A 13,968-nucleotide genomic window follows, 5' to 3' on the forward strand; every position below is an offset into this window, starting at 1 on the left:
GTGGGTGGGCAGGAGTGAGGGATGGGTGGGTGGGTGGGGCAGGAGTGAGGGGATGGGTGGGTGGGTGGGCGGGAGTGAGGGGATGGGTGGGTGGGTGGCGGGAGTGAGGGATGGGTGGGTGGGTGGGCGGGAGTGAGGGGATGGGTGGGTGGGTGGGCGGAGAGTGAGGGGATGGGTGGGTGGTGGGCGGGAGTGAGGGGATGGGTGGGTGGGTGGGTGGGCGGGAGTGAGGGGATGGGTGGGTGGGTGGGCGGGAGTGAGGGGATGGGTGGGTGGAGTGAGGGGATGGGTGGGTGGGTGGGTGGGAGTGAGGGGATGGGTGGGTGGGTGGTTGGGAGTGAGGGGATGGGTGGGAGTGAGGGGATGGGTGGGAGTGAGGGGATGGGTGGGTGGGTGGGTGGGAGTGAGGGGATGGGTGGGTGGGTGGGTGGGAGTGAGGGGATGGGTGGGTGGGTGGGTGGGTGGGTGGGAGTGAGGGATGGGTGGGTGGGTGGTGGGAGTGAGGGGATGGGTGGGTGGGTGGGAGTGAGGGGATGGGTGGGTGGGTGGGAGTGAGGGGATGGGTGGGTGGGTGGGAGTGAGGGGATGGGTGGGTGGGTGGGAGTGAGGGATGGGTGGGTGGGTGGGAGTGAGGGGATGGGTGGGTGGGTGGGAGTGAGGGGATGGGTGGTGGAGTGAGGGGATGGGTGGGAGTGAGGGATGGTGGGTGGGTGGAGTGAGGGGATGGGTGGGTGGGAGTGAGGGGATGGGTGGGTGGGTGGGAGTGAGGGGATGGGTGGGTGGGTGGGAGTGAGGGGATGGTGGGTGGGTGGGAGTGAGGGGATGGGTGGGAGTGAGGGATGGGTGGGTGGGTGGGAGTGAGGGGATGGGTGGGTGGGTGGAGTGAGGGGATGGGTGGGTGGGTGGGAGTGAGGGGATGGGTGGGTGGGTGGGAGTGAGGGGATGGGTGGGTGGGTGGGAGTGAGGAGATGGGTGGGTGGGTGGGAGTGAGGGGATGGGTGGGTGGGTGGGAGTGAGGGGATGGGTGGGTGGGTGGAGTGAGGGATGGGTGGGTGGGTGGGAGTGAGGGGATGGGGGGTGGGTGGGAGTGAGGGGATGGTGGGTGGGTGGGTGGGAGTGAGGGGATGGGTGGGTGGGTGGGAGTGAGGGGATGGGTGGGTGGGTGGGAGTGAGGGGATGGGTGGGTGGGTGGGAGTGAGGGGATGGGTGGGTGGGTGGGAGTGAGGGGATGGGTGGGTGGGTGGAGTGAAGGGTGGGTGGGTGGGAGTGAGGGGTGGGTGGGTGGGTGGGAGTGAGGGGGTGGGTGGGTGGGTGGAGTGAGGTGGGAGTGAGGGGGTGGGTGGGTGGGAGTGAGGGGGTGGGTGGGTGGGTGGGAGTGAGGGGTGGGTGGGTGGGTGGGAGTGAGGGGGTGGGTGGGTGGGTGGAGTGAGGGGGTGGGTGGGTGGGAGTGAGGGGGTGGGTGGGTGGGTGGGAGTGAGGGGGTGGGTGGGTGGGTGGGAGTGAGGGGTGGGTGGGTGGGTGGGAGTGAGGGGGTGGGTGGGTGGGTGGGAGTGAGGGGGTGGGTGGGTGGAGTGAGGGGGTGGGTGGGTGGGTGGGTGGGTGGGAGTGAGGGGTGGGTGGGAGTGAGGGGTGGGTGGGAGTGAGGGGTGGGTGGGAGTGAGGGGTGGGTGGGTGGGTGGGAGTGAGGGGGTGGGTGGGTGGGTGGGAGTGAGGGGGTGGGTGGGTGGGTGGGAGTGAGGGGGTGGGTGGGTGGGTGGGTGGGTGGGAGTGAGGGGTGGGTGGGTGGGTGGGAGTGAGGGGGTGGGTGGGTGGGAGTGAGGGGGTGGGTGGGTGGGTGGGAGTGAGGGTGGGTGGGTGGGTGGGTGGGAGTGAGGGGTGGGTGGGTGGGTGGGAGTGAGGTGGGAGTGAGGGGGTGGTGGGTGGGAGTGAGGGGGTGGGTGGGTGGGTGGGAGTGAGGGGGTGGGTGGGTGGGTGGGAGTGAGGGGGTGGGTGGGTGGGTGGGAGTGAGGGGTGGGAGTGAGGGGGTGGGTGGGTGGGTGGGAGTGAGGGGGTGGGTGGGTGGGTGGAGTGAGGGGTGGGTGGGTGGGTGGGAGTGAGGGGGTGGGTGGTGTGGGTGGGAGTGAGGGGGTGGGTGGGTGGGTGGGAGTGAGGGAGTGAGGGGGTGGGTGGGTGGGTGGGAGTGAGGGGTGGGCGGGTGGGTGGGAGTGAGGGGGTGAGGGCGTGGGTGGGTGGGAGTGAGGACGTGGGTGGGTGGGAGTGAGGGGGGTATGTGAGGAGGTGGGTGGGTCGGGTGGGGTGGGGTGGGAGTGAGGGGAAGAGGAGATGATCTCTCTATCCCCCCCAGATCTCTCCAGCCCCCCCAGATGATCCGTGTGTTTACCTTACCTACGTCATAGAATACTCACTGACTGAGCGCGTGATGCTCATAAGTCACCTGAACAATTTGTTCAAGATGAGATTAAAATGGCAGGGAGGGGAGGATAGAGGGATTATCAATTCACTTGAAGGGCAATATTTATCTCAAGTGTGAGGCAATCCGAGCCCTTGTAAACTGCACCAGCCGCGGTTGCCTTGGCCGTGTCGACTCCAATCCCGATTCGAATCGGTAGCCGGCGGTCAGCTGAACAATATCCGTTACAATATTGTTGTTGTTATTTGATAATTTCTCTCTTAATATGTGCGTAAGTACTATTCACACAAAATAAAGAGTTTATGACACGCTGTAGAGTGTTATTCGATGATTATTATTATTATTGTTGCTGCAACGTATCTTTTGCCCCTGGTAAGATGGCGGCTGTCTGGATTCAATAGCTACCATTGGGCGTCCTGTCGCTTCAGCGAATTCTTCAATCCAGGCTCCAGGAGTGTGTTCAGTTCCCAATAAGCTAGCTGGCGCTTGCCAAGCAAGCCGTTCTTTATAAACAGCTTCGAATGGAGTGCTTGCTTGAGTGCTTAAGCCGCTTGACGAGTGCTCGACAAGAAATTGTAACTGAACACACCGAGGTTGTCCATCAAGTGACAATTCCAGCTGATAATGTCCATGTCAGAATAGTTCGCGACGTTGTACAACAACTGATTAATAATACGAAAAATATCATTCAATATAAGTATTTAAGGTTTTTTTTGACGATACTAACGATTAGTGCGAAAATAATTGAGAGATGAAGAATACAAAATCTAAATAATAGTAGGCCTCGGTAAAAAAAAAAAAACCGCCACAGCAAGAGAGGTTGGCCGACTGCCGAAGGTGTAAGTTCAACAAATAATGATTGTCTGCTTATTTATTTTGTCTTTGTCCTTCTATCTTTGTGTCGGTGTTATGTACGAACTTTAATTTCGTATCAGTGTTCGGTAATACACTTTACAGTACTGACAAGTGACAGCACCGGCGAGCACAACTGTTTCCTTATCTCACAATGATCACTTTGGCGTTGAATACAATTTATTCATTACGTTTGGTCAGATAGGATTGGTTCAGCGGGTTTTAGGTCGCAATCCGGATTGGTTCAGCGAGTCCTAGTTTGGTTCTGTGGGTCCTGAATTGCCCCGCCGAGTCATGGACTGACTGGCTCGACGGTTCCTGGACTGGTTCGGCGGGTCCTGGACTGGCTCGGCGGGTCCTGGACTGGCTCGGCGGGTCTATGACTGGTTCGGCGGGTCTATGACTGGTTCGGCGGGTCTATGACTGGTTCGGCGGGTCCTGGACTGGCTCGGCGGGTCCTGGACTGGCTCGGCGGGTCCTGGACTGGCTCGGCGGGTCCTGGACTGGCTCGGCGGGTCTATGACTGGTTCGGCGGGTCCTGGACTGGCTCGACGGTTCCTGGACTGCCTTGGCGAGTCCTTGACTAGATCGGCGGGTCCTGGACTGCCTGGCCATGTCCTGGTTTGGCTCACCTGGTCCTAAAATTGTCATGGCGTCTCCTAGACTGGTTTGGCGGATCCTGGACTGGCTCGGCTAGCCCTGATTGGCTCGGCAGTTTCTGGGTTGGCTCAGCGGGTCCTGGGTTGTAAAATTGTCGTGGCGGTCCTACGTTGGCTCGGTGGGTCTTGGGTTAGCTCGACGTGTCCTGAATTGACTTGCCATGTCTTGGATTGGCTCATCGGGCCATGAGTTAACTTGTCCGAGGCCAAGGCTAGAAGCTCGGCGGGACCTGGGTTGGCTTGGCACGTCCTGGGTTTGTTCGGCAGATCCTGGGTTGGCTCAGAGGGTCCTGGGTTGGCTCGGAGGGTCCTGGGTTGGCTCGGAGGGTCCTGAGTTGGCTCAGAGGGTCCTGGGTTGGCTCGGAGGGTCCTGGGTTGGCTCGGCGGGTCCTGGGTTGGCTCGGCTGGTCCTGGTTTGGCTCGGCTGTTCCTAGTTTGGCTCGGCAGGTCCTGGGTTGGCTCGGCAGATCCTGGGTTGGCTCGCCAGGTCCTGAGTTGGCTTGGTGTGTCTTGGGTTAGCTCGGTAAGTCCTGGGTTAACTCGGCATGTCCTGAATTGACTCGCTGGGTCTTGGGTTGGTTCATAAGCTCCTGAATTGGCTTGTGTGGTCTGAGATTAGTCCTGAATTGGCTCGGCTGGTTCTGGCCTCTGGGTTGTCTCGTCGAGTTCTGAGTTGGAAACGATGTCAAGGCTTGTGGCAGAGCTAGAACAATGAATGGATCAGGATGCAACAGAACAAGGGGAAAACACCAACAGCAGGGTTGAAGGACAAAATAGAGGGAGACCCAGGAAAACAATTGGTGTGGAAAGGGATGAGAGGTAGGGGAGGATGTATTGGATGGACATTGGACATGCTGGATACAGAAGCTAACTCAGGAATTAAAAACTGGACATTTGGATGGAGGTGGGCTGGGGAGAGAGGGGGAGAAGAGGTCATGGTTTTGGATAGGGGATGATCTGGGATAGTGGTGAACAGCTGTCTTAAAGACCTGGAGGGAAGAATGCGATTGAAGAGTCTGTGGAAGTTGGTTCCACGGGTGGGAGAAAAAAAGAGGAACAAATGAGTGTAGGTAAGCAGCGATTCTGCATTTTGGGAGTTTCGTGAGAAGGGGGTTGATGGTGGACCGCGTGTATCCTGCAGAAGCCAGCAGAGGGTGGAATAGTCAACAAATGGATAAAGAGGGTTTTCCAGTTCCGCATGTAATCAAGAGAGTGCAGATTTGTATCCCAACACTGAGTTTGTAGTCGTGATGTCGCACACAGCGCTGATCACATGGCACTGATGGTACATCGCTTGTATTACATTTATATAAACTAGGGCATGCCCGTACTATATATATATCTAAAATTATATCCCCCCCCTCTATTTACATGAAATGGTTTGGTCCATTCGCAAAGCCAAAGCGAACGGCTTGCGAGTACGGTAACAATCCCCCCCCTCTATTTACATGAAATGGTTTGGTCCAAAGCGAACGGCTTGCGAGTACGGTGACAATCCCCCCCCTCTATTTACATGAAATGGTTTGGTCCAAAGCGAACGGCTTGCGAGTACGGTGACAATCCCCCCCCTCTATTTACATGAAATGGTTTGGTCCAAAGCGAACGGCTTGCGGAGTTTGGTAAAGAAATCGCCATAGCTCGGTAACTACTTGTCCGATTAATATGAAACCTTGAAAAGGCACATCCTCGGGTCCCCAGCAATATACCTGGCAAGTTTCAAGTATATCGGACCCGTGGTTGTCGAGAAACAGCGGTCACAGACATACAGACATACATACATACATACACACAGAGATTACTGGAATTATAGATAGATGTGCTGGTGGTGGTTCTCACTGAGGACCATAGTGCTCATTGAACCACTCACACCATGTCAGACATTCTCAAAGCAGGCACCGTGGGTATGATGGTTGATTATTGTATTATTCCTTCAGGTTAATTTTGTCCTTTTCCTCAGGAGCTTGTGATCACGTCTCGTCGTGGAAAGGAAGAAAGGAACGCAACGGAGACATGACATCCAAAGGTTCTTGGAACCAGTCACACTCCTTAGAGATGGCAGGTTCCAAATGTAATGGTGAGTGACAGTCGTTTGGGCAATTATTTGTGGGTTTTTGATATGTTTGTGACATACCCAACCCATGGTGATTTGGTGAACTATCTGTTGATGCACAAAAATATCTTTCTTTGAGGCGTGACATGTCCACCATGTGTGATGTGCATAGTTAAGGCTTAAGAAGAAGAAGAAGTTTTTAACGATAAACATCTTTACATTTTATACAATAATATACTATGTCCTCTTTAAAGACTCGACTAGGGACCACAAAACCCATGTTATAAAGGTCTTTGTCCGAGGAGTTCTGGGAATCTCAATTCAATTCAATTAATGGTTTTATTATAAAAATCATCGCAGCCAGAAGCTGAATTGTGAATGATTTACAATATAAAATGTAAAACAAGATAATGAAAAAAATAAATTGCAATGATTTTAATAAATCTACAAATAAATAAAATGAATTAAAAAGTACGACCTATTTTTAAAAATTACAAGTACATACGCAGGCATGTATAACAGATGAAACTAGAACGGCACTCAGTAGAGAACATACCTCCGCCTGGTTGGCCATATCACTCAATCGTGAAGAATCACTTAAAAAATTCTACTAGCCGGATCCGGATCCGGATCTTCACCAACATTGAATCGATTCTTCCTTGTCACACACACAATCTGTCCAACAAGTTTCGTCCAAATCCGTCCACAACATTTTGAGATATCCTGCTATGTATAGTCTTTGGCCCTATCTCCCAATGGTGAAGAATCACTTTAAAAATTATAGTAGCCGAATCCGAATCCAGATCTTCACCAAAATCTAATAATTTCGTCCTGGTTGCATACGCTGCATCTCAGCCAAATTTCGTCCGAATCCGTCCACAACTTTTTGAGATATTTTGTTCACAAACGGACAAACAAACAAACAGACAGACAGACAGGGGTGAAAACATAACCTCCATCCACCTTTGGTGACAGAGGTAATAAAGTTATGTCAACACAAAAAAGCCTAAAAAATATGAAAGGCCATAATTATAAAATATTGCAATTAAAAATATCAATAGTTCATAGTAATTAGAACAAACAATCAATTGTGATAGAATAGAGCCAGAGTGGTGTCCAGCAAAGGCATGGTGAAGTGTAGCGAGAAAAATGTATAAACAAATAAATAATGCTGTACAAAGACTCTCCATGAAGTTCAACCAGACTGAAGAAGCCATGGAGGCTGTGACAATCACCGTCTCCCCGACCTCCAGCCCACAACTTCAGCGAGGACATCCATGGCGTTTGTGCAGAAAAACACAGAAGTCGCATGCACACGTTGCAGAGAACACCGAGGTCCACACGCAGACCAAGCAGCGGGCGGAGGGAAGCACGGTGGTGGGCCCGATGGTGAGCAGATCAAGTCATGAGCAGAGGGAGGGCAGCCGTAGCAGGAAGGGAGTGCCAGTTTGCGACGCCAAGGCAGGCCCAAAATGTCAACAAACCACTCATGCCAGGAACCACTATGGCACCACTCGCGACTCCCAAGGCTTCAGGCATTCTTCTATCACAATCCTTGCTCAAAACCTTGCCGATCAAACCCACTGCTAGAAGCCTCCCGGCCACTGCAGGAGCGGCCCGAATGGTCATGATCCCAGACAGCACTGAGACCACCACATTCACGAACAGCTGCATGCAGTAAATGCTGGCAGGGGAGAGAGAGGGTGCACCTCGCCCGCACCGAGACTATCCGTGGGTTCATCACGGCAGAACCATGTAGGCCTCAGCACTGAACCATGCGACACAGGCAGCTCTGGGGGCCTGGACAGTCATTATGGATCCATTTTGCAGCCTCAGAACTTCCTTGTTTGCTAAATTTAAATATGAATGAGAGTAAACTTAAAACAGAACTGCAAAACTTCAATTGCAAAGCAAAAAACAGAACTAAAGCAGAATCTCGTGAGATTGTGAAGAAAAAAAATCCGTATATGGTATTTACTTCCAACAATGTGTATATATGCATCAGGAAGAAGATAATTGGTTTAGGGTAATTTATTGGCACAATTGGGCTGTTTATGGTCACTTAAGAGTTGCAATTCCATGGGGCTAGTTGCAAAATTCCATATATCTCTTGGGCTTATGAGTTGTACAGGTGACCATGATGGGCCATGACATATAGGAGCCATGCTGTTGCTGTTCAATCTTGGTTTCTGAGAAGTCGGTGATAGCATCATAGGGGAGAGGAAGGAGTTAAATATTTTGCTGTTTCAATAAGGTAATGAAGAAATATATAATGATCGATGTGGGAATGCCCTTTTACTTTTATGAGTGGGAGGACACAGAGGAGGTGGGGGGGGGGGGGGTAGAGGAGGAGAGCATAGCATAGATTAGATTAGACAGAGTTGGGGGTTGGGGATTTAGGATGGAGGTTGAGGACTTTTGGTTGGAGGAAGGAAGGGGAGAGTTGAGCAGATTTGGAGGGAGGGTATTAAGGTCTTAGGGTTGGGAGGGGGAGGTTGAGTACTTGGGGTTGGGAGGGGGAGGTTGAGTACTTGGGGTTGGGATGGGGAGGTTGAGTACTTGGGCTTTGGGAGAGTAGGGGAGGTTGATATCTTGAAGTCACATTTTACATTGCGTGGATGTTCCATGGATCCCTGCTATCAATAAATATAAGCTATTAACATGTGAGTGAACTTGTACTTTTGGATTTTTAGGTCAAACTAGTTCCTCCATCTCCACGATGTTGTTCGTGCTCACCAACGTCACGATGTTGTTTGTGTTTGCCAACGTCACGATGTTGTTCGTGCTTGCCCATCGCCGTACTGTTGTTCATGCTCACCCCATCACTGCAATGTTGTTCGTGCCCGCCCATCACCACTATGTTGTCTGGCTTCCATGATCCATGATCTCTCACTCTCATCCTTTTTATAGGGCCACTTACTTTTACTTTCATTAAGAAATACTACACAAGAAAATATCGAAACAGGAGGCCAATCAAGTCTGTGACATACACACACACACACACACACACACACACACACACACACACACACACACACACACACACACACACACACACACACACACACACACACTCACTCAATCACACACTCCATGGCCACAATCACCCTCCAGGACACGAATCGCAAACTCCCCTGCACCACAAACCCAATCCGACCCGACAGCTCTTGAATGGGAAGGGAGACTGGAGACTGGAGAAGAGGGACAGTGGGGGAGGGTAGTTGCAAAGAGGTACATAATCAATTGCAACTTATGGAGACATTTATTTGGGATTTTTAATATCTTTTGAGGGGAGAGATGGGGGAGTTGGAGGGGGGAGGGGATAGTTGGATGAGTGTTACATTAACACAGACATATTGACACTTGACAGCACTTCCAACTCAGAATCTCAATATATTTAGACAACACAATCTTCACACAAAGCCCATAGATCACCCAATTCTGTTCCACCTTCCATTTCTGTCTATGGCCTTGTTGTACCCCTCTATCTACATTGATTCAAAGTCCCTATCCAATTCCATTTTAATCGGATGATCTACTGTCCTTGCTGCCACCATCTTCCCAGGAAGACCAGTCCATGCATTAATTACTTTGTGTGAAATACCCTAGCCTCATTACAATCTTAACTCGCAGCATAATAAAAGGACATCTGTTATATAGTGACACTTTTGTTTTGATACACACATATCTGAAAAGGATAGGAACTGCCTGCTTTACTCTCATACAAATATGCTATCAGCGATTGAATTTATGGCAAATCAAGGATGATGGGCTGGAGTGTGGCACTAATGATCTTTGCTTATTCCTGTCAGGTGTTGCCGCAGAGCACATTCTTAGCAACTACCTCCATTGTGTTTTCCCTGAGCCGGAACAGACCAAAATCGCCAGCTCACGGTACGGCTTTTGTTTAGAACCACTGTCCCCAACTCACTGCTCTACTTCCCCTTCCACCTTGAGTTTTGACACCAACTGCCTGTAAATGGGCTCTAAACTATCATCATTTATTGAACACCATTGTTGACTGACATTCTGATTCGACCTGAGGTTTAACTGAACTTGGACAAAGGATGAAAAGGTTGCTCTTATTAATGTGAGCCAGCAAAGCTACTTTTGGCAAAGAGTAGCTGCAAATGATTCCCTATTTGTTGAGTGGAAGTCCAGACAATTTTTCATCCTGGGATAAAAAATTTATTATAACATTAAGAAATTGTATTCGTTGTTAACAAAACGATTTGTGATTAATCTTGTACTACAAAATGTCTTGGTAGTGGTGTCCTGGTTAGCATTCCCATCTGAGCATTTATCTCATGACGGGATATCAAGTTCACATCCATTTACAATGCAATGCCGGGGCTCGCCTCTGCATTTTGTGACATCAGGGCTCGCCGTTGCGTTTTGTGACATCAGGGCTCGCCGTTGCATTTTGTGACATCAGGCTCGCCGCTGCGTTTTGCGACATCAGGGCTCGCCGCTGCGTTTTGCGACACCAGGGCTCGCCGCTGCATTTTGCGACATCAGGGCTCGCCGTTGCGTTTTGCGACATCAGGGCTCGCCGTTGCATTTTGCGACATCAGGGCTCGCCGCTGCGTTTTGCGACATCAGGGCTCGCCGCTGCGTTTTGCGACATCAGGGCTCGCCGCTGCTTTTTGCGACATCAGGGCTCGCTGCTGCGTTTTGCGACATCAGGTCTCGCCGCTGCGTTTTGCGACATCAGGGCTCGCCGCTGCGTTTTGCGACATCGGGGCTCGCCGGTGCCTTTTGCGACATCGGGGCTCGCCGGTGCCTTTTGCAACATCGGGGCTCGCCGCTGCTTTTTGCGACATCAGGGCTCGCCGCTGCGTTTTGCGACATCAGGGCTCGCCGCTGCGTTTTGCGACATCAGGGCTCGCCGCTGCGTTTTGCGACATCAGGGCTCGCCGCTGCGTTTTGCGACATCAGGGCTCGCCGCTGCGTTTTGCGACATCAGGGCTCGCCGCTGCGTTTTGCGACATCAGGGCTCGCCGCTGCGTTTTGCGACATCAGGGCTCGCCGCTGCGTTTTGCGACACCAGGGCTCGCCGCTGCGTTTTGCGACATCGCGGCTCGCCGCTGCGTTTTGCGACATCGGGGCGCGCCGCTGCCTTTAGCGACATCGGGGCGCGCCGCTGCGTTTTGCGACATCGGGGCTTGCCGCTGCGTTTTGCGACATCGGGGCGCGTCGCTGCTTTTTGCGACATCAGGGCTCGCCACTGCGTTTTGCGACATCGGGGCTCGCCGCTGCGTTTTGCGACATCGGGGCGCGCCGCTGCGTTTTGCGACATCAGGGCTCGCCGCTGCGTTTTGCGACACCAGGGCTCGCCACTGCGTTTTACAACATCAGGGCTCACCGCTGCTTTTTGCGACATCAGGGCTCGCCGGTGCCTTTTGCGACATCGGGGCTCGCCGCTGCGTTTTGCGACATCGGGGCTCGCCGGTGCCTTTTGCGACATCGGGGTGCGCTGCTGTATTTGGCGACTTCGGGGCGCGCCGCTGCGTTTGGCGACTTTGGGGCACGCCGCTGCGTTTTGCGACTTCGGGGCGCGCCGCTGCATTTGGCGACTTCGGGGCGCGCCGCTGCATTTGGCGACTTTGGGGCGCGCCGCTGCGTTTGGCGACTTTGGGGCTCGCCGCTGCGTTTTGCGACATCGCGGCTCGCCGGTGCCTTTAGCGACATCGGGGCACGCCGCTGCGTTTTGCGACATTGGGGCTCGCCGCTGCGTTTTGCGACATCGGGGCGCGTCGCTGCTTTTTGCGACATCAGGGCTCGCCGCTGCGTTTTGTGACATCGGGGCTCGCCGCTGCGTTTTGCGACATCGGGGCGCGCCGCTGCGTTTTGCGACATCAGGGCTCGCCGCTGCGTTTTGCGACACCAGAGCTCGCCACTGCGTTTTACAACATCAGGGCTCGCCGGTGCCTTTTGCGACATCGGGGCTCGCCGCTGCGTTTTGCGACATCGGGGCTCGCCGGTGCCTTTTGCGACATCGGGGCTCGCCGGTGCCTTTTGCGACATCGGGGCGCGCCGCTGCGTTTGGCGACTTCGGGGCGCGCTGCTGCGTTTGGCGACTTTGGGGCACGTCGCTGCGTTTTGCGACATCGGGGCTTGCCGGTGCCTTTTGCGACATCGGGGCGCGCCGCTGCGTTTGGCGACTTCGGGGCGCGCCGCTGCGTTTGGCGACCTTGGGGCGCGCCGCTGCGTTTGGCGACTTCGGGGCGCGCCGCTGCATTTGGCGACTTCGGGGCGCGCCGCTGCTTTTGGCGACATTGGGGCGCGCCGCTGCGTTTGGCGACTTTGGGGCGCACCGCTGCGTTTGGCGACTTCGGGGCACGCCGCTGCGTTTGGCGACTTCGGGGCGCGCCGCTGCGTTTGGCGACTTCGGGGCGCGCCGCTGCGTTTGGCGACTTTGGGGCGCGCCGCTGCGTTTGGCGACTTCAGGGCACCACTGTGTTTGGCGACGGTTATGTTTCGTGACATGGAGATGTTTGCTGTCCCGCAGTTATATTTCAGGATTCCCGCTGCGGTTTATCCGACATTCTCATTGTACATGTGTCCTTTTCCACTTTTCACTTTCATCTTGATTATCATTATGCTTTGCCCTCACATCTTTCTCCCCTGGTACCGTTTTCCACAAGATGATTCAGGTGTTTAATCATGAGAAAGACATCACTGTCTGCTTTATCTTCGTTGTGCTATGTAGCACAATACATTTGTTTTGTGCATTTCAAGCCACAAGTGTTTTTGTCTATCTGTATCTGTACAATATTGATCCATGTTTTGATATTTCATTGCAGGAAAACGCTAAATTTTGAGAATCTTCCACAACATATTTCACATTTGCTTTCTACTGGGCTTGAGAGTTCTCGATCACAGACAGGTGCGTGGCGGAAGATGTCACATTTCCTGAGTGCAAACCACAGCAAACGTTATTGGGCCTAGTTGTCCAACTCTTACGTAGTTTCTGGTTGCTTAATTCTGATCCTTGAACTCTCTATGTACAGATGGACGGCTAGGGCCATCAAGGGTGGTAATGGATCGCTCTAATGGCTTTGAGGGTCTACTTATCGTTGATGAAGATCTCCTGGGAGTGAGTCTGTGTGAGGCGAGGTGGAATTTTGGGTCTATTTCGCTTTCATTAAATTACATGCACATTCTATTCCTGTAAAAGTAATATTCTACTCTTCTCAGGTTATTGGTCACAGTAACTTCAGCTCCATCAGGTCATCGACTTGTGTTTATAAAGGTGTGTTGAGCATGAATATACATATGCAAAAGGCCTTTGGTGGTGGCCTAACCTTAGCCTTAGCCTTCACCTGAGCATGTGTAATGTGGTGATGTCCCACAGGCCGCTGGATGTATGAGGTAATGCTATCCTCTCAAGGCCTGATGCAGATTGGCTGGTGCACCCTGGAATGTCGCTTCAATCAGGAGGTAATGAACACTGTGATCAACCGTGTCCGTGCTGCTGTTGTACCGTGATTGTGCTGCTGTGTTATGCCCGTGCCTGTGCCGTGTCCGTGCTGCTGTTGTGCCATTTTTGTACTGCTGTGTGCTGCCTTTGCCATGTCTCTGATACTGTCATGCTGTGTTTGTGCTGCTGTGTCATGCCTGTGCTGTGTTTGTGATGCTGTGTTGTGCCGTGTCCATGCTGCTGTGTCGTATTTGTTCTGCTGTGTCGTGCCTTGCTGTGTCCGTCCTGCTGTTTCGTACCTGTGCCCTGTCCATGCTGATGTTATGTCATGTTCGTGCTGCTATGTCATGCCTGTGCCGTGTCGTGTCTGTGCCACGTCCATGCTGCTGCGTTGTGCCGTGTCCGTGCTGCTGTGCCGTGTCCGTGCTGCTGTGCCGTGTTCGTGCTGCTGTGCCCTGTCCGTGCTGCTGTGTTGTGCAGTGTTTGTCCTGGGGTAATATAACTGATTTATCTAATAAGTAAAATTTGTCAGATGGCTGGCTGTCTGTCAGTATGTTTGTTTACCTTTTTTCCC

General features: G+C 53.0%; 2 protein-coding genes across 7 annotated transcripts in view; one reads left to right on the plus strand and one right to left on the minus strand.

The window, feature by feature from the left end:
* The window catches only part of TSEN2 (tRNA splicing endonuclease subunit 2), an 841,321-nt gene that overhangs the window by 105,064 nt on the left and 722,289 nt on the right, over window positions 1-13,968 (minus strand). Inside the window, exon 1 of one of the 6 annotated variants that reach the window (XM_078776850.1) lies at window positions 3,895-4,297. The exons of 1 other annotated variant lie outside the window; for it this stretch is intronic. The gene's annotated coding sequence lies outside the window, so the exon portion shown is untranslated. Of the gene's footprint in view, window positions 1-2,385; window positions 2,654-3,894; window positions 4,298-13,968 lie in introns of those variants that run through there. 4 more of the 6 variants (XM_068114197.2, XM_068114198.2, XM_078776847.1 and 1 more) reach the window with 4 other exon arrangements.
* Window positions 3,148-13,968, plus strand: part of RNF123 (ring finger protein 123) — a 70,318-nt gene continuing 59,497 nt past the window's right edge. The window contains exons 1-7 of the mRNA XM_078776843.1: window positions 3,148-3,249; window positions 5,879-5,995; window positions 9,784-9,865; window positions 12,778-12,860; window positions 12,985-13,070; window positions 13,172-13,226; window positions 13,329-13,414. Of these exons, the coding sequence (XP_078632969.1) occupies window positions 5,932-5,995; window positions 9,784-9,865; window positions 12,778-12,860; window positions 12,985-13,070; window positions 13,172-13,226; window positions 13,329-13,414 (456 nt within the window). The 5' untranslated portion in view covers window positions 3,148-3,249; window positions 5,879-5,931. The remainder of the gene's footprint in view (window positions 3,250-5,878; window positions 5,996-9,783; window positions 9,866-12,777; window positions 12,861-12,984; window positions 13,071-13,171; window positions 13,227-13,328; window positions 13,415-13,968) is intronic.

This window comes from Myxine glutinosa, chromosome 4 (assembly GCF_964187855.1).
Source record: "Myxine glutinosa chromosome 4, kmMyxGlut1.1, whole genome shotgun sequence".
In the NCBI taxonomy this organism is placed as follows: Eukaryota; Metazoa; Chordata; class Myxini; order Myxiniformes; family Myxinidae; genus Myxine; species Myxine glutinosa.